The sequence below is a fragment of the Vulpes lagopus genome, chromosome 5 (assembly GCF_018345385.1).
Source record: "Vulpes lagopus strain Blue_001 chromosome 5, ASM1834538v1, whole genome shotgun sequence".
Taxonomy (NCBI): domain Eukaryota; kingdom Metazoa; phylum Chordata; class Mammalia; order Carnivora; family Canidae; genus Vulpes; species Vulpes lagopus.
In genome coordinates, this window is record NC_054828.1 from 82,838,938 (window position 1) to 82,866,764 (window position 27,827).

Here is a 27,827-nt window from a genome sequence, read left to right on the forward strand (position 1 = left end):
GCTTGCAAAACACCTGAAAACTTAATAATCTGCTCTTCTGATGATGCAGGCCAGCACCAGCACTTGGTGCTTTTGGGGGGCCCTGATGCTGTTTACATAAAAGATAGGGTCCCCGGTAATAGCCTTCTTCCTAACAGCTCTGTCACCTGTGTTGTCTGGGCCCATCAGGCACTGGACCTGAGCCCTACTCAGGAAGCCAGGAGGGTGGCTGCTTGACTCTGATGGCACAGAGGGTTTCCCAAGAGTCCCCTGAGATCCCGCCAAGGCCCTGTTGTTTCCTTCCTGACCTCCATGGTGTGGCTGTGGTGGCTCTGTCCTCTGCTTGTTCGGCCCTGGGGGCCCTCTACTCAGCCAGTCATTTTGCTTCATTCACCACTGCTCTTGCCCCTTCATCTTCCATCCTGCCTCCAGGTCATAGATCCTGAGCCAGCTCCCTGAGCCCTGTATGAATGAGGCATTGGACCATGCTAAAGGGAGAGGGTGTGTGTGTGTGTGTGTGTGTGTGTGTGTGTGTGTGTATGTGTGTGTGTGTATGACCAACAACCAGTGCAATAGGAGGAATTTTACACGTGCTAGAGATCTGGTGCTCCGTCTTGGATCCAATTTAGGCGGGACGAGGGGTCCTCTTCGTAGGCTGCTTGTTTTCCCAGAATTGCTCATCTCCTCCTGGTGTGGTGGCTGCATCAAGGTCCTGGGGCAGGAGTCCTTAGCAGATAAGGTGGGTTTGGCCACTGGCTCTGGGGACCCCCAGGGCAGCCCTGCCCAATCTGGGAGGGAGAGAGTTCCTGCACTCTTGAGATCAGGCTCTTCCCGGGAGCCAGGGCTGCCAGCCGGGCAGTGGTGGGTTGGATGCTTCCCAGTCCCCTGGGCGAGCAGCAGGATCCCTTACACAGCTAGCCCCAAGATGGAGTGTGTGGCCACAGACCACAGTCTGGGAGTCGCATCGGCATGAGCTATGGAGGCAGGAATGTGGCTGTGGGAAACCCAATGCCCGGGGCCTGGTGGGGCTGGGGAAGAGAGAGTGGTGTGTGGGGCGGGGGTGAAGGGTGGGTGGACACAAAGCAAAGCATCAGCTCCCACTGCAGCCTGACTCTCTGCCCAGGGCTCCGAGCGAGAGCAGAAGCAGGCTGCCTTCCTCTCATAGTTTTCCCTGCCCCAGCTTTTCCCCTTCAGCTGAATCTTCCCCTAAGCTCTGGGGGATAGGCATCTAGCACGCTGCTGCTCCCCTTGTGCCCACACTCTTCTCTTTCCCCTCCTCTAGGAAGCTTTCCTGAATGCAACCTTCCAAGGGGCCACTCCATGGATGCAACCTTCCAAGGGGCCAACCTTCCAAGGGGGCCACTTCTGTTTCACCCTCAAGATGGCCCCACTGGGGGGTGGGTCCATATCGCTTGCTCTTTCTTTTTTTTTTTTAAATTTTTTTTTTTCATTTTTATTTATTTATGATAGTCACAGGGAGAGAGAGAGAGAGAGGCAGAGACACAGGCGGAGGGAGAAGCAGGCTCCATGCACCGGGAGCCCGACGTGGGATTCGATCCCGGGTCTCCAGGATCGCGCCCTGGGCCAAAGGCAGGCGCCAAACCGCTGCGCCACCCAGGGATCCCTCGCTTGCTCTTTCTGCAGTGGCATCCCGCTCTGAGCCCCCTGCGGGAAGGAAGGTGCTGTCTGATGTACATTTTCCTGACTCTTCTCCTGAGACCCAAGGCCTGAATGCTGCCCACATGGTTTGGAGCAAGGAATGCTGGTGATTCATTTTATGTGACAAATCTTCATTGGATGAATGCTAAGTGCCTGATGCTGGGCTGAGTAAAGGGGTTAGAGGAGCGTATGTGCCTTGTCCAGACACATCAGGTGATGGATGCAGGAGACCTAGGAGATGCTGAGGAGGGACTGCCACTGAAGGCATGGTGGCCACAGTGGTATCTAGAACTCTGGTGACTGAGGTGAGGGAAGAGCTCAAGGTAGATTACCTGAGAGGGCACTCGAGGTGGAGAAAACAACCTGTGCAAAGGTCCTGAGGCAGAGAAAAGGTGATGGATTCCAAATTTAAAGAAAAAAGAGATTAAAGAGGGGGAATATATTGTTTTAGCATGAGACTGGAGAGTTGAAAGACTCAAACTGACTCCACCAGCACCCTTTACTGAGTGCTGCTTATGTGTCAGGAACCTGCCAAGGGCTGTGGGTGCCTCACCACATTCAATTTTCAGCAGTAGGTCTCCACTGGGGGCAATTTCTATCCCCCATCCCATCCCTCAGGGGACATTTGACAATATCTGAAGATATTTTGGGTGGTCAGGGAGCTATGGGGATCTAGCAGGTAGAGACCAGGGATACTGCTAAACATCCAACAATGCACAAGACAGGAAAGGACTAGCAGGAAGAAGGTGCCTCCTAGAAGCTCTCAAATCAGGTTTCCTTCTTTCTTTTTTGGGGGGGATTTGTTTGTTTTTTTTTTTACATTGTTTTTTTTTTTTTTTTTTTTTTTTTTTTTACATCAGGCACTTAGCATTCATCCAATGAAGATTTGCTGGTGGAGTCAGTTTGAGTCTTTCAACTCTCCAGTCTCATGCTAAAACAATTTTTTTTTACATTTGTTTTTATTGAAGTTCGATTTGCCAACATATAGTATAATAACCAGTGCTTATCCCATCAAGTGCCCTCCTCAGTGCCCATCACCAAGTCCAAATCAGGTTTTCATGAGGCTTCATCATTTGCTTTGAGAGAAATTCTGGGGTGTGAGCCCCACTTTTGTACACATGAAAACCAAAATGTACCTCCTAGTGAAGGAAGCATGACATGGGAATATCTGTTACTGTATAGACTGATTGCCCAACGTGTGTGACAGGCTGGCTTTTGTCACCAGCTTCCCCCCAATCCCACCCCATAGCTTACACTGTTGCTCTCTCCTGAGGTGACCTCCTTCTCTTGTTCACCTGCCCTCCAGGTGTGTACCGAACACCTGCTGTATGTGAGGGGACCTGGGCTGGTGACAGAGACCTCACAGAGCTCTCAGTGGGAGGGCACAGATGGGTGAGCGGGGACAGGGGGTGCTAGATGCCCTAAGAGGAAGTTCAGGGCATGGTGGAAGCACATGGGAGGCGAGCTTACTTGTCCTTGCAGGGTGACCTTTGAGGACGAGGCTGGACACCTAAGGAGAAAGAAGGGAAAGAAAGCAGCAGACAGACCCATGTGCAAAAGGCTCAGGAGCAAGAAAGGGGGGTTGAGCCTGAAGGTCATCAGGCTGGGGGTGTGTGGGGGCATCCAGACTTCTGGGGGCTCAGTTCAGAGGCCGTGGCTAGGGTGGGAGGGAGGGCTGGCCTCCCCTTTGCTCGCAGGGTCTGAAGAGGATGCATGCAGAGCCCGGGCTGCCCTGTGAAGGTCCGTGGACCAGAGGATGGAAAGACATTGGCCAGCGGTGTGGGTGGAATCCTGCCCAGGGTGGGAAGCAGGGGGCCTGCTGGGCTGGGGCTTCGCCGGGAGGGACTGAACTTTAGTGCATGGTCTCCTAGCCTGGCTGCTGGTTCTCCTGGCTTCTTCTCAGCAATCCCCATGTGTCCTTTTGAGCTGGGGGAAGAAGGAAGGGAGGAGGCAGGTTTGTCCTCGAGGGGCAGACTGGGGGCTGGGGGGGGGTGGCAGAGAGCCCCATGGCCCCCCCACTCTGGAGGCAGGACAGGTGGAAAAGCCCCTGCCATGTGGGGGCATTCCTCCCTCTGATGGACATTATTACTCTTGGCCAAGCACTGAGCTAGGTCCGAGACACCTGGCACCTGCCTTCATAGAAATCCCAGGGAAGGGGACACCTTTTCTGATCACAGGAAGGTGGACTGCCTTTGGACAGAGACCCAGAAATTGCTGCCCGAACCCCAGACAGAGGTGTTTTGGTGGAAGTGGTGCCCATGGGAGGCAGCTGGGGAAGGCTATCTGGAGGAGGCATGGGGTGAGTGGAAATGTGCACTGGCAGCTATCAGCACATACGGAGGTCCCTGTAGGTACTGGGAGGGGGCAAAGGAGTTACGGGTCCCCTGGGAGCCAGAGGCAGCCTCCCTCCCTTCACTCACCTTAGCACCCGACTCATGGGGGGCACAAGTGTGTTGCCAGGCTGAGGCAGAGGGGCCACAGGGTCCTAGGCCTTCCACCCTGCCTCCAGCTGAACTCCCTCCCACTGAAGCGCACTGTGATGCAGGTGTTACAGGTTGTTGCACTCAGGGGTAGGGGGCGCTGGCCACTGCACTGCTTCCAGTGTTCTGCTCTGCTTTCCTTGGTGTCATGCACCTGACGCCTGGGGTGGCCTGCTGGGCCCCCTAGGTCCAGCCCTATGTGCGGCCTTGCAAATCCTGAAACTGGGAGCTGTCAGCTGTTGGCCTTGGTGCATGCTCTGGCGGGATGCCAGGGTAGCATGGCCAGGCCAAATGCCTTCTCAGGGGTGGGGGGACGCCCAGGATGCCTTGGGTCCACACCTCTTCAAGAGACAGGAGTTCAGGAGTGATGGCCTTTGGGCCTTTGGGTCTTTCCCTGTCATACTATAGTATGACATCCCTCCCTGTTATCCTACTTTGTGCGCGCGTGTGTGTGTGCATGTGTGTGTTGAGAGACTGATTGCTTGATTGATTGCTTTTGATTTCTGCCCAGGGCTGTGGCTCCTGAAATGTCCACTTTTCCAGCTTCTGGAATAATTTTGAACAAGTATGAGGTATATGGATACCGCCCCTGAGAATAATTGCGAGTTTTATAGTTTATGACCTACTCTGCTCCTGCCCCACCTCTGCCTTATTTCTCATATAAGATCATTAACAGCAAACATTTACTGAGCATTTATTATGTGCTGGGAGGTGTGCAAAGAACAACATGTAATGTTTCTCCTTAACAACCACAGCAACTCTCTGAGATAGATACTGTAGAATTATTCCAAGTTTACAGAGACTTACTTGTTCAGAGAGGTTAAGCAAGCTGCCCAAAGTCACACAGCCAATAAATGTCAGGACTTGAACTGGAGTCCCAGCAATCTGGTTCTAGAGCTTGTGTTGGAGTTGTGATCAAAGTAAGGGGGCCACTGAAGGGGAGTGTCCTGTGGTGGGATCCAGAGACAATCTGGTTGAAGCTGGACCTTAGTGAGTCCCCTGGAAGAGCAGATGAACCTGTCTTTCCTGCGTGGGTGTTTTATGAGCCCTTTTGCAGGAATGGAGCAGAGGAAGACCTGGCCAGCTTTAGGATGCATTTCTTTGTTGACCCAGAATGACCAGGGCAGGCTTTCCCTGGGTGTCTTAGGACAGGTGGAAAAGCCCCTGCCGTGTGGGAGCATTCCTCCCTCTGATGGACATTATTACTCTGGGCCAAGCACTGAGCTAGGTCCAAGACACCTGGCACCTGCCTTCATAGAAATCCCAGGGAAGGGGACACCTTTTCTGATCACAGGAAGGTGGACTGCCCTTGGACAGAGACCCAGAAATTGCTGCCCGAACCCCAGACAGAGGTGTTTTGGTGGAAGTGGTGCCCATGGGAGGCAGCTGGGGAAGGCTATCTGGAGGAGGCATGGGGTGAGTGGAAATGTGCACTGGCAGCTATCAGCACATACGGAGGTCCCTGTAGGTACTGGGAGAGGGCAAAGGAGTTATGGGTCTCCTGGGTCTTAGGATGCCCTGAAGATGGGGATGGGGGGTAGATTGGGATGGTCAGTGACACTTCCAGCTAGGGAACAGCAAGAGCTTGTGATGGAGCAGGTGTGAGTCTTGGCCAGCTTGAACTGCCTACAGCTGAGGGTTGCGTTTGGGGGAGGGAAGCCCTGGTGTTGAATGGGAAAACGGGGCAAGTAACCTGAGGTCTGATCAGGACCCTTCAGGTATTGAGTGCCAGCAAAGGGTTTGGGCTATGGGTAGCAATGCTGGTTCTGGTTCTGGGTGTGGGCAGATCCGAAGTGAGAAGGGAGGCAACCAGGGAGGCTTCAAGGAGGCAACAAGGGATCTGGGACTGGGCCCTAAGAGTGGGCGTGACTTGGAGAGGAGGGTGGGCAGGGTGGAAGGTCCTGGCAGGTGGCCACTCTGGTTGGGCCAGTCCAGATGAACAGGCCATTGGCGGTGATGCCAGAGTTTTCATTCACACACAAGGGTTTGTGTGCTTGTGTGTTGGGAAGAGGAACTGGGCAAGAGAGTGGAGTAGGTGACAGTGGGGGGGTGGGGAGTGGTGGAGATGGGTGAGGGACCTGGAGAAATCTCTCAAAATGCAGAGGGAACAGTCTCCAGCTCTCCGGAGTCCCTCTGCTGGGCTCTGGGCCATAGGATGTTGGTGAGCTTGCCAAGAAAGCCAAGTCTGGAGGCTGGGCTATGTGGTGACCAGCATATTTCCTATTCTTGTGGGTTGTGGGGGCCTTGGTCCCTGCTGGGTCCCTGAGCACCGCCCCCAAACCATGCAGGATGCCAGTGAGAGGCTGCAGTGTGGCAGAGGTGGTGTGGGATACACCTGAGGGGTAGGCATCTAGTCCAAGGAAGCTGGTGTACGGCCCAGTGGTTAAACCCAGTGCCAATGAAGACAAAGCCAGGGGGATCGACAGGCTAGTTTTATGTGCAGTACACTGACAGACTGGCTTCCGAACCTGAGTGCAGACCTGCCCTGCCTCTTGTTCCTGTCCTTGTCCTGGCCACAGTCTGCACCCTCCTTCACCCACAGCTCAGTGGGAGCAGTGCAACTACTCCCAGAGCTGGGACCCAATGTCCAGATATGCAGGGGTAGACAGAGATGGTAGACTGGGCCCTCTAGATTTGGCTTTTCTTAACTCATCCTGGTGGGAAAATCCCCATTGGATTCTCTTCCCTAGAGTCCTTCCTTCTATCAGACTCTGACCTCCTGGGCCATAATCACTCAAAATTCCATTCTGGCTTGTCTGGCCTCCACTAGAAAGGGAGAACAATTTCCCTGTGAACTTGACAGTGGAGTCTGGGGATGATGTAGGAGGATGTGCTACCCTGGTTAGTAAAATTAGGGACTAATGGCCCAGTCTCAGCAGCTGAAGAGTGTTGTCTAGAGGTTTCCTGCCCTGGGCATCTGACTCCCTTGTACTGGTCTCCTGGCACCCCCAGGCTCTGGGACCTGAATCTGCCATGACCAGCTCTGTTTCTCCAGGGTGGTGTGGTAGATGACAGGAGTGAAGATTCCATGTCCGTGTCCACCTTGAGCTTTGGAGTGAACAGACCCACGATTTCCTGCATCTTTGATTGTAAGTGATGCTTGGTGGTGTCTTTGGGGGTGATGTGGATGGGTGTGTAACCTTATGCTTGTTTTCACGGGGTTATGTGGTCAGGTGTATACAGGGGGCTAGGGAGAATTGAGTCTATGTACTTTGTGGTGGGACATTGTCTTTTGTGGGGTGGGCATGTGCACACGCACATTTGTGTGCACAGGCACACATCCCTTTACGTGTGGCATGTGCATCAACTCTGTGCTCAGAATCAGGCATTCAGGGCCCTGTGCATTCTGGCTGCCCCCATCATTTATTTGGCTTCTCGTTCTCCTTCTCCTCCATCCTCTCCTCGCAGCTCTCACCAGGCCCAAGGACATGACGCTCAGGTGTCTACCTTTGAGCCGTGGTCTGTTCTGATCCTGTGAGCGGCTCACTCCCACAGAGTGTGACATATGTCATTTCTATCACTCAGATCCTTCATCTATTGCCCTTCCTAGGGTAGACTCTACCCTTGCCCCAGCTGTAGCTCTTAGCCACCCCTGGCCCCTCACTTGGTATCTCTCCTTCTTCCTTGGTGCAGATGGGAACCGCTACCACCTACGCTGCTACATGTACCAGGCTCGGGACCTGCCCTCGATGGACAAGGACTCTTTTTCTGGTAGGTGGGAAGGGAGTCGGGGACCAGGGATTGAGAGTTGGGAGCTGAGCCAACAGGTCTTTAGACCACAGGAAACGTGGCGCAGGGTTTCTCCTGTGGGTGGGAGCGTGGCCGCTTGTTGGATGCGTGGAGGTGGCTGATGTTGCCAGGGTCCACTGTGCTTTCTGGTTGTCAGGTGGCCTGCTCGACTCCTCTGCAGGGTTTGGCTTTGTTGACCATCACCTCCTTCTGAAAGTCCCTCTGGCCTTGGCCCCCAGGAGAAGTATCCAGGGTCCCCTGCAGCCTCCTGCTGCTCCACCTGCTCCTATTCGGGAGCTTCCCAGTCTGATGGTCCTGATGGTCTGCCTGTGTCTTCTCCTCTGGGCACTGAGGTCCCCTCACCTTCCCTGGCTTCAGGGACCACTCATGTTAGAGAAGCTTCTAGGCCTTTAGTTCACAGGAGCCCTTAGATCCAGCCACATCTTAGGTAGCTCCCCTGGATGCCTCACTGGCTCCTTGGTTCCCATCCACACTGAACTCCCTGTGCCCCTGCCCCTGATCCAGGCCTTTCCTCATCACCCACTGTGGTCCCGGCATCACATCAGCACTTGTCTATTGCCTATCAGTTTGGAAGCCATGAGTCATCTAGTCCTGTTGATTCTGGCTTCTGAATCTCTCTCGGAGATATTTCTGAGGACTGGCCTCACCCCTTCTTACCTGGACACAGGGTCATCTCCGGGCCGCCTTCACCTTCCACACTGCCTCAGAAGGATCTGGTCACGTCACTACTCTGATTTCCCATGTAGACACTGGGAGAGAAATCCCCAACTCTCAGCCCAGCAGACAGCTCCTTTGTGGATCGGACCCCCATGGACCTCACCGGTGGCACCTTCCCCTAGTTCGCCTTTAACCACTAGCTCTGGCCTCACCAACTTTCATCAATGTTTGTGGAGCTCTCCCATGTTCCTGGCCTTCATACTCAGTGCTCTTTCTGCCTCGAATGCATTCTCTCCCAATTTTTAACCCAACAAACTTCTATTCATTCTTTAAGATCCAGCCCAGATGCTTTGACTTTTCCCTGGGCCCAGCTGGCTGTTCCTTCCTTAACACTTGGCAAGCGCCTCACCCCCACCTTTCTCAGAGCCCTGACCACTGTGTGGACCGATTGCTTCTTTCTTTCCCACCCTGACTGTGAGTGGCTTCAGGAAGAGCTTTGTCTTGAGCCCACAGCACTAAGTATCTAAAGAACTAACACTTACCGAGTGCTCACTATGAACCCAGGCATTTCCCTGGCATCAATGCATGTGACCCTTACATCTCTCTCAGACATAGGTGTTTCATGTACCCATTTTACAGGTGAAGAAACAGAGACGCAGACAGCATAACTAAATTACTTGAGGTCAAATAGCCGACAAGTGCATCCCAGCCTCCAAATGCTTGCCACTTAACTTGAGTAGAAGTGACTTCTTCTGTCAGAGGGGTCTCTTCTGTTCCTAGGATGGTGCTGCAGCTCAGAGCCACCTGCCTCTCCTGCTCCCAGCCCTGCTCCTCCCCCACGTGGGGGACCACTCTCATTCCTCACCCCCAGCAGCTATGTTTCCCTGCATTCTCTCCTCTCAGTGGCCTGTTTTCCAGCCCCTGGCAGCCAGGCACATGGTGAATAGAGCACTTTCTCTTCTGTGCTTGGGGTCCTGGGGGGTCTGACAGCACCTTCTGAAGAGCATATGCAAAACCCATATGTAGAGATTGGTGGGCCCCGGGTGGATGTGTGCAACTGGCCCTTGCTGGGAACCTGCCAGGTTGCTCAGTGACAATCGGAACGTATGCCATGCGGAGAGAAAAGAGGTGGATTCATTCATAGCCTTGCTTCTTCTTTGGCGGGCACAAGAGGTGGGGATGCAGGTGGCGGGGTTGTGTGGGCATGTGGCGAGGGGGTGGGCAGCCTTTGCCCTCCTTGGTCTGGGACTGGCTGAGGACCCTGCAGGGAGGGAGCCCCTCCTAAGGAGCCCATGCCAGGAGGCAGCACACACCCCTGGGGACCACAGGCAGGGTCAGCCTGGTGCTGGCCTGTGGGAGATGTCACACTTTCCATCCCAGCCCCACCCCCTCCCCCAAATAAACATCCCCTGAGCTTTGAGGGCACTACCCAGGGCTTCCTCAGAGGCCGCTGGCTTCTGAATGAAAGGCCTGATTGACCAGCTGCTGGAAAGGAAAACAGCAGCCAACATGGGTGAACCTATAAAATCCAGAGTGTTTATTTTCACTCCCAAACCCTAAACCAAAGCCATTTTTCCCCTGGCACTGACCCTGGGGTGGCTGGCGGCTGGAGGCTGTGCGTGGCCACCAGCTGGCATTTCTCGGAGGAAACTCATGTGTGAATCCAGAATGTCTGGGGCCGGGGGAGGGTCTAGTGCAGTGTCTGTGGCTGGTATCCTCCTCCAGCCTGCCTGCTGGGTGTCTGGGGTGGAGAGGGCTCTCCTCCAGAAGTGCTTGGTTGACTCTGACCTGTGGTGCTCTGGGCCTTTCCAGCAGCAGTGGGCTCCAGGGGCCCCAAGCTGTGCTCTCCACTTGTCCCCTGAGGGGTGGGCCTTGAGGCTGCCGAAAGGCTGGGGCTGTGTCTGCCTCCTCCGCTCTGGACCAGGGTTTGGAGGGACATACTGGAACTGCCCAGGAAACACTTATTGTATAATATTAAACTCAGGCAGGAAAGGGAGGCTTGTGGAGATGCTCTGTCCAGGTTGCCTGAGGATCCCACCTCAGGTGTGGTTTGAATGTATAGCCAGCATCAATTCTCCAGACACTAGAAGGATGTGTGTGGCTTGTGGTTGTGAGGATGTGTGGCCTGTGTAGCAACTAGGCATTAGGAAACATAAAATGATGCTTGATTCAAATGACTTCTCATTGATATTGGGTTGGGATTGCCCCTGCTTGGTGAGCATCCATAGTATGCACTGAATTCAGTTTGAATGGAAAAGATATGACGCTGGAGGACTTAGAAATCACAGGTTCTCCACGCTGTATCTAGTGGGCAGCAATGCTTCAGCTGAGCTGTTCTTCATTGGAACCTGCTATATATCAAAGGAAATCAGGAAGAAACCTGTCTGATGTGCCCGACTGTTCCCCAGGGAATTCTGCTTTGCTCTCTCCTCCAGCTGGGCACAAGAGCTGTGGTTTGAGGGAGCCATAAGCTCTGCTTCCAGAGCTCCCATTGAGACGGACAGCCCATTGGCAGCTCTGTTGGGAGATCACTACATAGCAGAAGACGGCCCTTTGCTTAGGGGAATCAGAAACTCCTCTCACAGATCAGTGGGCTCAGGGGGCCTGCCTTGGCATGAGAGATGTTAAGTAGACCAGATGCCAGGTTATTAATTTACCAGCCTGGGGTATCTGTTAAGACAGCAGAAGGTTCTGTGCCCTCTTTGCTGGCCTTATGGTTCCTGGGAGATGAAAGGTATGTGCCAGGTGGGTGGTCCTGAAAGGTGTTACTCCAGGGCAGGCCACAGTGAGGTCTGATGGCCCATGGCTGCCCCGCAGCTGATGTCACCTCTTTGGGGACCGGTGCTTTAGTTTTCACCCAGATCCAGACTCTATCTTGGGTGGAGCTGGGGAGTTCTGTTTTGGGGCTCATTGTGTCTGGACTCCAGTCATAGCCCACTCCTTCTCAAAGCACAGCTTTTCTATTAAGTTTGGCTCTGGCCAGGGGAATTCTCCCACTGAGCTCACGGAGCTGTTTTCCAAAGTGCATTGGAGGCTTGTGAAATGCTCCACTTAAACAGGGTTCCTGAGCAAGGGAGACTGGGGAACACCGCACACTTCCAGATTTACAATGCACAGTGGCATTGAGGGCTCTGCAATGGCTGCAGGGAAGGAGCTTGTCTGACTTGTTTAAGCACTCGTTAGCTCCCCAGAGAACTCACACTGACGAAGAACACATTTTGGGAAACACTGATCTATAGGATTCAGTCCAAATTGCTGCGCTTGTATCTGGGACCTTAGTGATATTTCCAGCTTCCTTCTCACTCTTTCATCCCCACTGCCCTGGGCCCTCACTTCCTCCCTCTGGCTGGACCAACTACTTGCTGTTCCCAAGTGCCCGTGCTCTTTGGCATCTTTGCGCATGCCGTGCTAGTTGTCTAGAATGCCCCCCCTTTCCTTGGTGTGTCTTGGTTACTCTTCATTCTTGAAACTCAGGGTAGGAGACCTCCTTTGGGAAGACTGACTAGATGCTGCCAGGCTTCATGGGGTACCCCCGCCCACAGCACCTTATCCATTCCCTGAGTAAATTGCATATCACCTTGGATTAAACTGCCCTGTAGTTACCATTTTCAACCAGTAATCATGATCTTAAGAGCCTAGATTGAGTCTCCTTCATTTCCATATCCCGGGTACTGTGCTTACCCACTACGTGCTGGTCAGTCGGTAATTACATAGTGAATGAATGATGGAATCCAAATAATGTGGGAATGAGCATCTCTGCATGTATAGCTTTTGGTTAATTTGGATGATTCCCAGGAATATAGGAAGCAAGGTATAAACAGTTTTATGTTTTTTAGGGCATATTGCCCAGTTACTTTCCTGAATTGCTTCCAGCAATAAAGGAGAGTACCCATTTCGTCCAATAATTGCCAACACTGGGTTTTATAATTCTGAACAATTTTTCTTAATTTAATAGGAAAAATATTGTTATAGTTTTCATATGCACTGCCTTACTAGTGATCTATTTCCCTCTCTCTTAAAAGTTCTTTTCCAAAGAGCATGGCATGGTGGAAGGAGCACTAGATTGGGAGTCAGGGGGGTCTAGCCCTGGTCACCTGTGAGCTATAGGCTAGTAACTTAGTCTTCGTGGCTCAAAGCTCTCTCTTCCGATGAGTGGAATGATGCTGCCTGCTTTATCTCCCAGCCCGGTGGTCTGAACTGGGAAGGTGGGAAGGCCTATGAGGAAGGCTTACTGTATCATAAAGGTTTTAGGAAGGCTCTAGGAAGGTCTGAGCAGCAGAGGTCGGGTGCAGGGCTCTAGGTCTGGCAAAAGAACCACCTGCTTGGGGCTGCTTGAAATGATGGCATCCAGTAGAATCATATGTGTTCACAGCTGGAGCTGCCTAGGGCAGCTAATGGTCCTCCAAGACCTCCAGTCCAGCCACTTTCTGCTTCAGCTCCATGTGGCTTGATGGGTGAGACCTGAGGGCCAGTGCCACCTCCTTCAGTGGGAGTGGGCCTGGGAAGAGTGCTAGGCTGGAGTGGACAGAGAATAATCAGCCTCTTACCTTGCCCTCCACCTCTCCTTGGGATCTGTTTTTCACTCTTCTGGGCCTTCCTGGAAGAGGGATGTGTCTGTGCGTTTGTCTGGCTTTCCCTCATCTGACCACCTTGCTTCAGCAACACCCCCTGGCTCTCCCTAGTTTCTTTTTTGTGGAGGGGCTGGGCCCTGTGGGGGGAGAAGCCAGGCCCCAGCACACAGTAGCCCAGTGTCTGAGGCCCCAGGCCTCCAGGCCTGCTCTTTACAATGCCTTTGTTGTGTGTTTTTTCCTCCCATGGGCGGGCAGGGTGCGTGTGTGGGTCTGGGTGATTTTTGTTTGAAAGCCACCCCCTCCCCATTCCCCCAGCGCTGAGCTCATTGCTTGGGTTGCTGGGGCTGCTAGAAGGAGTCGGCCTGCTGGGGTGGGGGGGTTAGGCAGCGTGGGGGGTGCTGCCAACACCAATACAGCGTGCACAGCCGCTACAATGTGCAATTGTGATCTTTGTGTAAACGCGGTCGGTCTGGGGCCCTCGCGCTTATAAAAATAAAGCGTTGGGAAGCACAGGGGGTGGGAACAAAAGGGGCTTTTTCGCCGGCTCTCTAATATGGTTTTATTTATCGGAACGCGCCCTCTTTCCCTTACTGGAACCAGGGAGAAGTTCTCTGCCGAGCTTGGAGCTGATGGTATCACAGCCAGACGGTTTCATTAAATGCACAGACGCCGCTGGGCCCTGCCAGGGGCAGGAGGGGAAGTGCTTGGGGCCAACCCTACCAGGGCCGGTGCATGGAAGGGGGAGCCCCATGCCAGAGAGGCTTCCACCAGGTGGGGGTGGCAAGACGGGTGGGCATGTCTCCTCTGCCCCTTCCCCTGTCAAGGGCCTTGCATTGCCCTCTTCTATTCCCAGAATCAGGTTCAAAACTGGTTTCCTTCAGGAAGCCCTCCAGGATTGACTGCACTGTGCTTTTGTGCCTGAAGGCTGGTTCCATGCTGGTGGCTACCTCCTGTTAGCCAAACCCAGCATTATTCAGCCATTGAGTGCCCATAGTTCCTGCCTCCTAACTTAGATCTCCCCTACCCTTAAAACTTGGATCCTAATATCCTCATGTCTTGATGGGAATCGTCCCCAACCTTCCTGCCTCTTCTACGGTTACTCTCTATCACCTCCTGAGCAACGGCCGTAGTGTGCCACTTGGTCTCCATATGGCCAAGGATCCTGTCCTGCTCCCCTTCCTGTTTTGGAGAAGTGCTATCTCCCCATCGCAGCCCCAGGATTACAGTTGGACATCCCAGCACCGGACCTCTAGCGCTCAGGCTCTCTTAAGGTCACATGAGGATTAGGGCACATCTGGGGCACTATGAGGCTCAGAGGGTGAAGGGGGCTGCAGGCTGGAGTGGGGAGCCAAGGGTGGAGGGCATGTGTTAGGCTATTTGGGCTCAGCCCTCCCGACATCTAGCATCTAGCCACCAGCTCTCTGCATCTCAAGACTTTCTTGTCCTTCAGTATTTGGCACCTTGAGTCTTATAAAGTGGCAGTGAATTGGACCTGCCCCCCAGTCTGACATCCTAGTGAGAGAAGTTGGAGGAGCCCCTCCTCCAACCCTTTGCCCCTATCCCAGATTACATGTACTCAATTCCATAGGACTTTCTCCTACACTAGTTTCCCAAGTGTGGCCCTGGAAAACAGCATCAGTTCCCTCTGGGAACTTGTCAGAAATGTAGATTCTCAGCAGCAGACCCGATTAATACGTCCCTGGGCGTGGGGCCCAGTCTGGGTAAGCCTTCCAGGTGATTCTGTTGTATGCTCACATTTGAGAGCCATGGCCCTAGAATCTTCTCTAGTAACACTAATTTCCCTTTGGGAGCAGGCAGGGGGAATGACTAGCGGGTGGGCCCCAGCTGGCATGGCTGGGGCTGGCAGGCTTTAGAATAGTTTGGAGCTGCAGGGATCTTAGGGTTCCTGTCACATCACCCACTGCTAAACAGCTCTTGAGTCCATGTGCTTCCCTCTAGTGTGCTCGCCCATCTGAGAACCACCATCTTCACCTGAATCCTGGCAGAGGCCTCATTACTGGTGTCCCTGCCTCCTCCAGGCTATTCTCCATGTGGCAGCCGGAGTGGGCTTGCTAAAATACAGGCCTAGGCACCCTAGTCTGATGGCACCAGCATCTCTCCTCTACTCTCCCTTTCTCAAGGAACCTCTTTCACGCCACTGTGACTTTTATCCACTTTCAAAGCGCTGATCAGAATTGTAGTTTTATAGTTGCTTGTATGGATTATGGTTTTGCTCTAATTGCATTCTCAGCCCTGAGCTCCTAGCTCTTGGCCTGGCATGCAGAAGGCACTCAGTAAATGCTTGTGGGATGAATGAAGGAACGCATCATCCAGGCACTCACTTCTCCTAGCTGGACCTGGCTCCCAGTGGCCAGTCCGGTAAGAAGCCCAGAAGGGAAGTTCTTTGGTTCTCTGAGCCTGCTCTCCTGGACCTCGGCTCCATTTCTCCCCTGTAGCCCACCAGCTGGCCTTATTAGAGGACTGGGCCTGGGGTGGGGTGGGTGGTGGTGGCTGGGGAAATGGGCTCCAACCTGTAGGTTGTTGCTCCAGAGCAGCAGCCACGATTCTGCTCCGGCTTTGTGACCCACATGAAGCCCGAGCAGAGACAATTCTCACGGTCCCTGCTATGTCCTGCCTCCCTTCCCTGGGCCTGGCCCACACAGATCCCTACGCCATCGTCTCCTTCCTGCACCAGAGCCAGAAGACAGTGGTGGCGAAGAACACTCTGAACCCCACCTGGGACCAGACGCTTATCTTCTATGAGATTGAGATCTTTGGTGAGCCAGCCAGTATCGCTGAGCAGCCGCCCAGCATTGTGGTGGAGCTGTATGACCACGACACCTACGTGAGTCCACCTGCCTTCCTCTCTCGTCCCCTCACTGCCTGTGGCCTCCAGGAGCCAGGAGGAGACACCACTGGGAGGGGTACCCAGCCAGATGGTCTTTCCCCTGACCCCACAGGCTACAGAGCAGTTAAAACTATTCCAGAGTAATTGATAACGGATTGCTTACACACGTGCTGTGCATGCATCAGGGAAAGGGGATGGAACTGGAAAGGGTATTTGGCTGTGGGTCAGGGTGTCTCTGCCTCTAACTTGCTTCTAAGACCCCAGGCCAGTAGTCTCTTCTCCCCATCGAGAGATGCATCGACTCTCCAGTTATCAAGCACTTATGTGCTGGGCTGAGTGGCTAGCACTTGGAGTTCCCAGTGTAGGTGGGAGGCGAGAATTACCCACAGAGCAGAGATGCTTCCAGTGGTACAGGGAGGGCCTCCTACAGAACCTCCTGCGGTGTTGGCAAAGCCCTATGGCCCTGCTGCGCTGCTTGGAACGGGAGCTGCTCACCACAGGTGGCAATCAAGCAGTTGAAAAGTGGCTACTGCAACTGAGAAACTCAATTTTAATTTTTAGTTGTAATTAATTAAACTTTATGTTTAAACAGCCACAAGGTGCAGCTCTAGAAGATTCCCAGGAGGGAGATAAAGCCCAGGGCTGGAACTTGAGGGAAGGCCTTGGGAAAGACCCAGGCCCTGAAGGAAACATGATTGGGGTATTAGGGCATTCCAGCCCAGCACAGGGCAAAGGGAGATAAGGAGAGCCGAGAGCAAGCTGGGAAGGAGGAGACAGGAGTAGGAAGCCTGGGGAGAAGGGGAGTGAGGTGGTCAGGCAACATTTTGAAAAGAAGAGAAGGGAGAGACGGGTTGCCTGACAGCATGTTTGGTAGAGGGGCCTGAGGTTGGGTGGGGTGGCAGTGGATAGAAGGGGAGGGGCAGGATTTGGAAGATATTTCCAGAAAGAGTTGCCATGGCTGGATGTCAGGTTCTCTGGGAAGGTGTGGTAATTAGGGGGTGGGGCAAGGTGATGCTGTTTGGGGTGTCCCACCAGGTGGAGGGGGCCAGCTGGCAGTGGGCAGTGAATCATAAGCCTGAGCTGGGAAGGTCCACCTATGGGCTCTTCCCTTGGCTCTGTCAGGGGGCTGATCAACTGGAGGAAGAGTCTGTTTGGAACTGTCTGGGGAAGAGCACAGGGCCTGGCACCTTGGGGGCAGAAAGAAGGGAGGAGCGGGAGGACCAGGATGTGCTGGGCCAGGGGCTTGGCAGAGGAGCAGGTGCGAGTGCTAGATCAAGGTGAGCCGGGAGCCTGGCTGCACACAGCCTTTCTTCCAATAGCATCCCACCTCCTCTTTTGAAAATGTTGCTCTGACCCTGTCTCTCTCCTGCAGGCCAGGGCCTGAGGGTCCCAGGGGGAGAAGAGCCATGGCATCTTCCAGGTGGCTGGGCTCCAGGGTCCTGGGGCAGAGCAGAGGCTGCATACCTTGTTAACATATCAAGTGACTGTAGCCATTGCCTGGAGCTCCTGCTGGCCTGGCTGCCCAGGATCCCCTCCCCATAACCTCTCCATGAACCACAGCGAATGGGGCAACCCACAGGCCAGAGGGGCCTCCAGGACCCCTCCCAGCGCTGTGGCTGCTGTCTACACTGAGTGGTTGATGCTGGACTATCATCTGCTGTGTGGGACATCCCCAGCAGTGTCATGACTGCAGTCAGTGGTGCTTCCCAGAAGTTCTGCTCCATCTCTCCAGATGAGGGCCTCGGCAAGGCACCAGGGCTTGTAAAGGCTGCAGCACCATCTGGCCAAGACCCCAGTCCTGCTGCTGCCACCTTGGGGATGCTAATCACACGGCTGGAGGTCACAGGACAGTGAGGTCATGGAGGCCCATGACAGAGGGCCATGCTTGGGCAGGGCCATGGGTGATGGCTGAGAAGGTCAGAGAGCAGCACAGCTGGGGAAGATGGCTCATGTGAAGACCAGGGGCTGAGAGGTCAATGGAGGCCAGCAGACTGGAGCAGGGGGTGTGCGGAGGGAATGAGGCAGGGCGGGAGAGGCAAGTAGGCTCCAGTGAGGGGCTTTCCATGCCAGGAGATGGGGGTTCTATCCTCCAGGGAGTGGGAACCATGGAAGGTCCTGAGCAGATGAATAAGACTAAAATATCATTTTAACAAGACTCATTTAATTTGATGAGTGATCACAATTTCCCAGCTAGGAAGTGGGGAATTTAAAGGAGATGCAAAAGCCTTTGGAAATGTAAACACCTACCATGCTGAGGGTGTTAGCAAAATGCTAGGGAGCTGTCACTGTGGTCTCTAAGGGGCTCAGAGCTTGAAATTAAATCAAGGTGAGGCTAGTTAGACATATGGAGGCATTTTTGACCTTGATGGGGATTTGAAGTGGTTGCTAAGGGGGTGGGGGACAGAGTGTACCATTCTGCACCAGGGGCTGCCACAACTCTTGAGTCCCTTTCTAGTTCAGGAGGCTGGATATAGGTCTGGTGGTTGCTCTGAGGCCACTCAGAGTCCTGGACTGGGAGATGCTGACTCTTTTTTCATGCCCGGTCTAGGGTGCAGATGAGTTTATGGGACGCTGCATTTGTCAGCCCAGCCTGGAGCGGACACCCCGGCTGGCCTGGTTCCCACTGATTAGGGGCAGCCAGTCGGCGGGGGAGCTGCTGGCCTCTTTTGAGCTCATCCAGAGAGAAAAGGTGAGGCTGGTTCATATCCATATTCAGGCAGGGAGTACATACATAGTAGGGGTGACAGGGAGCCCAGGGAGGGGATGCCCCTCTGGAGTAGAGGGGACTGCAATCAATCCCTCTTCACTGATTGGAGGCCTGCAGTCATTGGGGAACACTGAACAGTCACCTGCTGTCAGGCCTCCTGCTAAGGGTTGGGTTTTGCCCATCTTTTCTGAACCCCAAATCACAACATGCTCTGTTAGGGAGAGTATTGGGATCCGGATTGTGCTAGAATGCCTGAATCTTCTGGCCATTGGATATCTTTATCGCTGGGTCATAACTTGAGGTGGTTTCTGGGAATAGGACCTCTGTGATCTGGTTTGGGGAGGCTTAAGTGTGTTGGGGGCATCTCCACGGGCAGGTAAGGGCAGGGCCTCTGGTCTAGTGCCACCTCTGCCCTGGCCTAGCTCCATGACCCAGGGCCAGCCACCTCCCTGTTATGAAAGAAGGCGTTTGGTTTATAGCCACATCTCCAAACTTCCTCTTACTGTGATGTGAACCTCACAATGTAAGCCAGGTAGAAATAGGGCTACTCTGGGTGAGGTGTCTGGAGGGGAGCACCACATACCACAAACCTGGCTTTCCTTTGAGGTTACCCACCACCTCCAGATTCCTCTGACGAGTCCCCTAGGCCTTCGAGGACTAGACTCTGTAAACCCCTGCACTGTCTGATCACTGACGCATTCCATGAGTGTCATTTTGTGGTGGGAAATGGGTTTGCCTAGCCAGGGCAGAAAGCAGGGTGTTGAGGGCTTGGGTGCCAGGCATCTGACCAAAGCTCTCTTTCTTCTGTACCTAGCCGGCCATTCACCATATTCCTGGTTTTGAGGTAAGTCTTGCTCTTCCCTTTTCTTCTGTAACCAATTGCACCTCTCTTGGCTTGCAGGGTTCCCCCCCCCCCCCCCCCCCCCCCCCCCCCCCCCGCCGCCCAACCACCCCGGGCTAGGAAGGGCCATCAGGCATACACGTGTCACCACCATCCTGCGGCCAAGCAGAGGAAGGCCCCAGGGGGGCCACGGGGTAGGGTGGGCAGGGGCTGGGGTCCCTGTCTGGCTCTGGTCTTTCCTGCCCTTCTTCCCGGAGAAGCCCGAGAATCACAGATCTCAGAATTAAATGACCTTGCAGTCACCCAGACCAGTGGCTGTCATCTGGGTGGCATATTAGAATCCCTGGGGGCAGCTTTAGAGATCACCAGTACTCAGGCTGCACCCCAGACCGATCAAAACACAACTTCTTGGAGGAGTGGCCCAGGCCTTGGTAGCCTTTGGTGTTCCCTGGGGGATTTTTTAAAAATTAAAATTCAATTTGCCAACATATAATATAACACACAGTGCTCATCCCATCAAGTGCCCTCCTTAGTGCCCATCACCCAGTTACCTTATCCCCCCACCCATCTCCATTCCCCACGGGATTTTAATGTGCAGCCAGTGCTGAACACTGTTGAGGTGTGGTAAGAAATGCCAAGTCTCAGGCCCTACTTCAGACGGGCTGAAGTGTACCTTCAGGGGACAGGGCAGCAACCCTGTGTACTCAGAAGCTCTCCAGGGGCTCTGAGCCATGCTTGGTCCCCAAGTTGTGATTGAGACACTCTTCCTTGGCTCCTTGTTGCCACCATGACCTGGTTTTCTTCCCTCTGCTTTATTCCCTGCTCCCTGCTCCCCTTCTTGTGGGGGTCATGGTAGAAAATGTAGAGCTTTCCTGGAACCCTGCTAATTTGATTCAGGAAGTACTATTCTCTGCCAGGCTCAGCTGCAGTTTTGAGAAGTGGTCCTTTGGGCTGTGTTTGGAGGCCTCCCCCCTTACGACGAGGCAGCCTGCACAATTTGCAGACAGTTCTTACTCAGCGGGGCTCTCCTTTATTGCTTGTTCCCCACTCTACCCCTCTACTTCTCCCCTCCGTCCCCCCCACCTCTTTGGCTTGTCTCCCTCTCTCTCTCTCTCTCCTGTCCAGTCCAAGCTCCTGCTCTCAGGCCTGCCTGCCCCTGGGGATCTGGGTGGTTTCTCCTTGCCTCTCCAAATCCATATGCTTCAGCAGAAACAGCAGTGCCAGTGGGTGAGGCCTGGCTGTTTCCTGGGGGTGCTGCACAGGGTCTGCGACCCTTCCCACCACCTGTCACCTCCAGAGATGCCAGGGCTCTAGGTAAACACTTTGGCCTCTCCACCAGTCTCTGCATCGACACCCCATCACACCTTCCTTCTCAAGGAACCATGTGGAAGGCATGGCTAGATGCACACCCCCCATACCCTCCATGGGAGGCAGTTTCTCTTGGCTTCTCTTAGGGTGAATCTGATGTGTTGATCTCTGCCCCAGCCGAGTCTCCGTGTCACTGATGGTAAACTTTTACCCTCCCTCCTCTCTTCCCTCCACCAATCTCCTGGACATGGATCATCCCATGCTGCGGCCTAGGTACAGGATATGTCAGGAATCCTGGAAGAGGTGAGCTGGCCCCTCGCAGCTGGGTGCAGGAGGGCAGAGGGAAGGAGAAGGCTCGCCTCTGGGCAGGTGCCGCAGAGCCTTCTGGGTTCCTGGTGCCTCAGTGGACATCTGCCACTCAGAGACCTGACTGGATTTCACTCCCCTTACTCTGTGCTGATCCAGGGCTGCATGGGGGTATATCCTAGTGTGATTCTGGCCTCAGAAGGCTTGCTGCCCTGTCGGAGGCTGAATTCATCTAGATCTCCTGGCAGAAATGCAGGGTCTCATCTGGCTGAGTACCAGGTGGCATGTTTTCAAGAATATAATCTTCATAAGGGGGCTAGAGTAGTCAAGGAAGCCTTTCTGGTGAAGGTAGCGTTAGCCAGACTTTGCTGCAGAAAGACGGGGAATGCGCCTTTGGCTCAAAGGGCCAAGCACCAGTTTAGGGCCTGGCTGCTTTAGGGGCTGGTGGGGTTGGGGATTCCTAGGTTCTGGAAGAAGATTGGGATTGAATTCCAGAGGAAGTAAGGCCACATCCTTTGCCACGAGGGATAAGGAGCATGTTCCCTTATGGCCTCCTGCACCCCCTCTGTGCGCAGGTCCTCAGGAGTGAGCAGGGGCAGAGGCCTGGGCAGAGGCCTGGGCAGGGAGACAGGAAGGAGAGCCCTGGTCAGATGGGCTGGGGAAAGGGCAGCCACTTCCTGCCATCAGGGAATCCCCAGGCTGGGAGCGGGCACCCTTTGACATTTCCAGTGCAATTTGGACTCGAAATGCAGGGTCAGGATGTGGGATCCGCAGGCCCCGCGCCCCTTACCTCACTTCCTTTTGCTCCCAGACCAAGGTGGGGTCCGCCAAGTGAGCTGGCTATAATTGTGCCTGACAGGCAGCCTCCTGCTTTTGGCCGCAGTTGCGAAAGACTGCCGATTTGGAAAGGGGAGCCGAGCCCTGTCCAGGGAAGCAGCACGGAGCCCTTCCTCTTGATTGAAAGCACTTTGTGGCCAAAACCCACAGCCTGCTCTGAAGAAGACCCAGCCCAGGGATGAGTTATTAAAAAAAGCTAAAGTCCTTAATAGCTGGATTTGTAATATGTAACAGTGAAGGCTCAGATTCCGAGAGCGGGGCTCTGGCTGTGGTCTTGTCAAGAAGCAAATTAAAATCTGCCGCTTTTGGGCCAGACCCTGAAGAGGGCCAAGTGTCCTGCCACAGAGCCAGCCAGGCCACAGGCTGAGGTGGGGTGTGGGTCAGCAGGGTGAGAGGAGAGCAAATCTTGAGGGTCTGTTGGGCATGGGGCTGGGCTGAGTCAGCAGGTTCAAGGGGTCGAAGGCCCCATGGGATGAATGGAGTATCAGGCAGTCCAGGGAAGAACCCCAGAGGATGATCTTGTGGATCACCTCCTTCTCGGGGGCCAGACCCAGGGCTCCATGGCTCAGCCACTTGCCTTGCACTTGAAGGCTAAGCCTCATACCGAGGTCTTGGGTCCTATTTCATTTCAAGAATCTCCAGGGATAGGTTAGTCCAGCTGCTGCTGCTGGGTCCATAGGAAGCCTGATGCCTTAACAGAAGTTTTCTGTCTTTGCTGTGGCCAGACTCCTGCCTTGCATCCCCCTCCCTTCAACTCCCTCCAGGCTCCCGGCCTGATCCTCGTGAAAAGTGCACCAGCTTCCCTGAGGCTGTGGGAAGGCATTCAGGCAGTTTAGATTCTGGGCCACTGGCCCTTGGAAGTCTGGGAGCAGACAGGGCACTGGCCCTTGGAAGTCTGGGAGCAGACAGGGCAGATGGGTTCGTTTGGAAGCTAGTGGCTGCAGGGGGTGTGGGCTGGGGAGCAGGGGGCAGGACCAGGTAAGAGGCTTTTGTGACTCTGAAGGATGCTTTAAGGACAGCCTTTCTGGTGGGGAGTGCCTCTGGCCAGTGCATTCCACGCCAGTGTGGGGGACAGAGTGTCTGGGAATGACATCTTCCTAAGCTGTGCTGATGGCTCCCAGAGCCACTGGAGGACAGTGAGGATGGCTTCCTGGAAGAGGTGACACTGAGCTAACATCAGAAGCAGGGATTGGCAGAAGGAGTTGGGGATTGGGATCTAGGTGGAATTGCCTTGGGCTGGGGGCTTGTCACCACCTGGGGCCATATTGTTGTGTGGCATGATTTCCCCTCCCCCAGGCTTTATGCCCATCTGGAGCAGCCCTCTCTGGGAGCTCTGGCCCGGGGAACTGGGACTCTTGCCTTGTGTCTTTGAGGCTTCGTTGATGTCTGGGAGACCTGGGTCCTTGCAGAGAGCATGGGTGAGGGGAGAACTTCCGTCCCCAGCTCCCCAGTTTCTGTCAGAGTAGAGCAAGAACACCCCCGCCCCTCGCCTTCCTGAGCCTTGCTCACCTTCTCCTCTTCCGCTCTCCCTTCCTGTTTCCCTCTTCCTTGATTTGCTCCTTGGCCTCCGGCTCCTTCTCTCCCTCCTTCTTCCCGCCTCTTCTGAGCCCTCTGTCTCGTTTCTTTTCCTTTTTGTCTGGAGAACAAAGGCGGTCCGTGCTGCCAAGGGGAGTGAGTTCAAAGAAACTGCAATTTTAGATTTCCTGAGAACTGGAGAGCGTGCATGTGCGCGAGTGTGTATATGTGTAAGAACGCACACACGTACACACCGGTGGCAGAAGAGGTGATGGTGGTTTCCTTAACAACGGGGGGCCCCGAGGATGTGGGACTCTGTGCAGAGGGAGATCCCACTGGGGGACCCAGTGGGCACAGCTGAGGCTTGCAGACCTGACCATTTAAGGGGGCGCTCTTCGGGGTATTACCCTTGGTCCTGCCGCTCCTGTCTTGCTCCGAGGCGGGGGATGCCCTGCTAGAAGGGACTGCACGCTCCATGGCTGTTTTTCCCTGAGGGCTCAGGGGGCCAACCGGATGTCTTTCTGTCCCCTTCCAAATCCAGGGTATGGCTTCTAGTTGGAGACGTACACGAGGTACTCTCTGGCACCCCCAAATCCACGAGAAGGAAATTTTTGGTGTTTTGCAATCAGGAAAATAAACCCAGTGGTCCCCCCATCCCCCTTTCCCTCCCCCAAGGCCTTAATTTAAAACACTGTTTTTCCTGGGAAGTGTAATTAGAGCAACATGTTGTTCCTAACGAGCTGGGTGGGGCAGGCAGACAATGGAGCCCTCCCAGCACGCCTGGCTGCCCCCGCCTGGAGCTCCCGGAGGAGCCAGATCTGAATGTCTAGAGGGTCCTCTGACCGTCCTGGCTCGGTGAGGTGGGAGTCTCTGGGGCCACTGCTAACAGGACAACTTTGGTGTGTGTGTGGGGGGAGGTCAACCCTTCCCCCAGCCCTGCCCTGGGAATGAATGTCTGTCTAGTGTGGTGGCCCTCCGACCTAGGGGAGGAAGTCCCCCTCAAGGCTTGTCCTCAGCTCTCTGTGCTCAGCTGGCCTGCTGAACAGACTGAAGGGGACATAAGGGTAGATTTTGCTCTGACGGGGGAGAGAGCCTCATCTGTTCTTGGGTCCCTGTCCTCTTGATGTGAGGCAGTTCAGTAAACACCCTGCACACCTGTAGGACCCATCAGTGGGGTGGCCCCAGGTCTGCCTGCACTCAGGGTGGCAGGGGGTGGGGTGCGAGGGAGGGATTGGTCATGGGTGGCTTCATCTAATTAGACTTCCTTGTATAGCTGCCCTCCAGGTTCGTGGTCCTCAGAGTCCTCGTATCACATAGGACAGTGAATTAGAATGTCCTGGTGATACTTGGAGTCTGCGTCTACCCTCTGGCAGTGTCGATATGCTTCCCTGGATGTGATAGGATCGCTGCAGCCCCCCACCCTCCCCGAGAATCACTGGCCTGGAAGAGGGTGTTGAGCCCCTCACATTGTCTGGACCAGAAGTTGAGGAACTCAGGCTCAGGAGTCTGGTCATCTGGCCAGGGCCACAGGACTCTCACAGTGAGGTGTCACAGACCAGTCAGGACCTTATCATAGGGTGGTAAGAAGTTTCTGGAACAGTTGGGAGATTTTCTGGAAAATGGAGAGCTTGAATGAGACCCCGAGAGATGTGTTAGATTCAGGAAGGTGGTCTGGGAAGCCCATTCAGTCAGAGGGAGCGAGGAGCAGGCATGGGGAAGGGGGTTGGTGAGGACCCATGGAGCAGGTTGATGCAGACAGGAGTGCTGGGGAGGAAGGGAGAGTGTGTGGGTGGGTTCTTTATTCAACCATCTGCCCACCCATTCATTCCTCTGCCATCCCTCCCTCCCCTCAAATACTCATTCATCATCCTGTAGTCCTTGGACAGGGATTTCAGCTGTGGTCCCCGTGGGCAGAGCTGCCAGTGGAACACACATGGATGGCACAGGGTGGTGTGTCTTTCAGTGGGAGTGAGGCAAGTTGCTGCGGAAGCCATGGGGCTGCTTATCTTGAGCTCAAGACACCAGGGAGGATTTAAATGGAGATCTGAAGTCTGAGAAGGAGGTGGCCAGTTGAGGTGGGCTGAAGAGCATTTCAGAGGGACTGGCAACTCCAAGCCTCAAAGGAAAAGAGAGTGTGCTGCCTCTACAACTTGCTAGTGTTCAGGAGGGCCAGTGTTGAGCATGTATGGGGAGGTGGCTCATCATTCTCTGGGATCCCAGAATGGAAGATTATCTAGTGGGAGGCAGGACCAGAGAAGTCAGAAGGAAATAGAAGATGAGGGGTCTTGGAGGCCATGTTAAGGAACTTGGACTTCATCCTGAGCAGCTGGGGAGCGTTTGACAGGTTTTAAACAGAATGAAATTCTTAGAACACTTCCCCTGGTTGCAGAATACAGCACACATTGGCTCTCTTGGGAAGGAATTTGCAAAACCAGATGCAAGGAGACCACTTAGGGGGATGCTGGTGAATGCAGGTGAGGGGGTGAGGGAAGGAGACAGGTGGATGGGCATGTGAGAAGTTTAGGAGACAGAATCATGAAGGCCAGGTGGTCCATGGGACATGGTGAGAAGGGGAGGAGAGCCAAGGGTGGCGTGGGGCTTTTTGGCTTGATGGTCAAGGTGGATGGTGCGGCTGGTTTTGAGATAACATGGGGAGAGAGCAGGTTTTGAGGGGATAACTTGATCCAGTTTGGGACCTGTTCAGTGTTAGAGGCCAGTGGGGCACATGGGCAAACTGAGCAGGAAGAGGTAGGCAATGTGGGTCTGAAGGCAGAAAGCCCAGGAAACTGGCTGAGGAGACTCAGCCAACAGAGGGGGGTGAGGGGGAAGGGGCAGCAGAGAGAAACCACAGAGACAGTCTCAGGAAGGAGGCCGAGGTCAGTTGGCAGGATGCTGCTGAGGAGAGGGAGAGATGCGAGCCTGCCAGTGGCCTTTGGGTTGAGCTACAAGCAGGCTGTCGTTGATTTAGGACAGTGAAGTTTCTGGAGCAGGCGTGCTGGGGGCAGAGGGCCTTGTGGAAGCAAGAGAGGGGAGAAGGAGGGAGGCTGCTGGAAGACACAGAGCAGGGCAGGGATGGATATGAGAGACCGTCTCTAAATAGGGAAGGAAACGATCCAGCTGCTGGGGAGCTCGGGATTGGACGTGGCTGGAAACAAGGGAGGCTTTAGGTGTGGCTGTGCAGCGATAACTCCAGAGGGATGAATGGGCATGTGGGTGTGCACGCTGGGGAGGAGGATGGGGGCTGTGGTGGTGGCTTGCAGGCCGGGGCTGTGGAGTGTGGGGGTAGGCTGCAGAGGCAGGGTCCTGCTGACAAATGGCAGGGAGCAAACATGTGCCTAGACCCCTGGGGGGATGGTGAGGTGGACAGAGATGGGTTTGGGATGAGAATGGTGGCCTCATGCTGTGGCAAGGAAGCTGCCCATGGACACACCTCTAACCACTGTCTCTGCTTCTTTCTTCCTTCTGCTTCTGCTGGGCCTGGTGTTCCGCAGCTGTGTGCACCTGCCTTCTTCCTCCAGGGCCTCCTCCAAACGGTACTGGAGCTCAAGCCTGCTCAAGGCTCTTGTTCCCTGTCCTCACACACAGGTTCCTGAAAATGGGGAGCCTGGTCCTCAGTCTGTAGAGGGGAATGTCGTCACCATGGAGCTCAGCAGAGCTGGGAGGAAAGCCTGAATGTGCAAATGAGGGATAAACAGGAATCAGAGGGACACTGCCCAGAGTTTGGGGGGCCTGGAGAGAAATGTTCAGGGTGGGGGAATATATTAATGAGTTTTTCTCGTGATTCAGGAGAACGGTATAAGCATGTGAGAAGGGCCTGATCTTTCTGCCTCCCCAGTCCCTTCTTTTTTGCTCCTTTCGGTATTGGGGTTTGGGCCTTGGGCCCCTCACATCGGGCTGGGCACCAGCCTTAAGCAGGCCACAAACAGACCATGAGCAGACCTTCAGGCAAAACCTTTCTTTTAAAGGGCCCCACCTCCACCCTCCAGGCCACTACTTAAATGAACTGTGACATGCCCAGCAGGCCATGGAGTTGTGCCCTGTGGCAGCTCCGCACATTGCCACTCCTCCTGACAGTGTTTGTCTCCCAGCCAGTCCAAAAATGTAGGCATTTCCTATCCCATGTCACCTGCTTTGAAGGTCTGGAGGAAGATTATGAATTCCTTCACTTGGTGCCTGTGTGACATAGGGGTAGTTCGGAAGCCAGTGTTGTTCTGAGAAATGCTACTGGGGGCCCAGTTCTCCTCAAGTCACCCTGGGAGAGCAACAGCCCTCCTGGTGAAAACAATGGTACTGACAACAATAATGCCATCCTTACAATTGCTGCCATTGACTGAGCAGCTCCCGGGTGCCAGACACTTGAGGTTTGTTC

General features: G+C 54.4%; 1 protein-coding gene across 22 annotated transcripts in view; it reads left to right on the forward strand.

The window, feature by feature from the left end:
* Positions 1–27,827, forward strand: part of DYSF (dysferlin) — a 217,632-nt gene that overhangs the window by 122,067 nt on the left and 67,738 nt on the right. For 15 of the 22 annotated variants that reach the window (XM_041755223.1, XM_041755227.1, XM_041755230.1 and 12 more), the window contains 6 exons: positions 7,114–7,207; positions 7,752–7,829; positions 15,760–15,941; positions 18,493–18,633; positions 19,466–19,495; positions 21,074–21,103. In XM_041755223.1, coding sequence (XP_041611157.1) covers positions 7,114–7,207; positions 7,752–7,829; positions 15,760–15,941; positions 18,493–18,633; positions 19,466–19,495; positions 21,074–21,103 — 555 coding nt within the window. Of the gene's footprint in view, positions 1–7,113; positions 7,208–7,751; positions 7,830–15,759; positions 15,942–18,492; positions 18,634–19,465; positions 19,496–21,073; positions 21,104–26,949; positions 26,992–27,827 lie in introns of all 22 variants that reach the window. The other 7 variants (XM_041755218.1, XM_041755224.1, XM_041755210.1 and 4 more) reach the window with 2 other exon arrangements.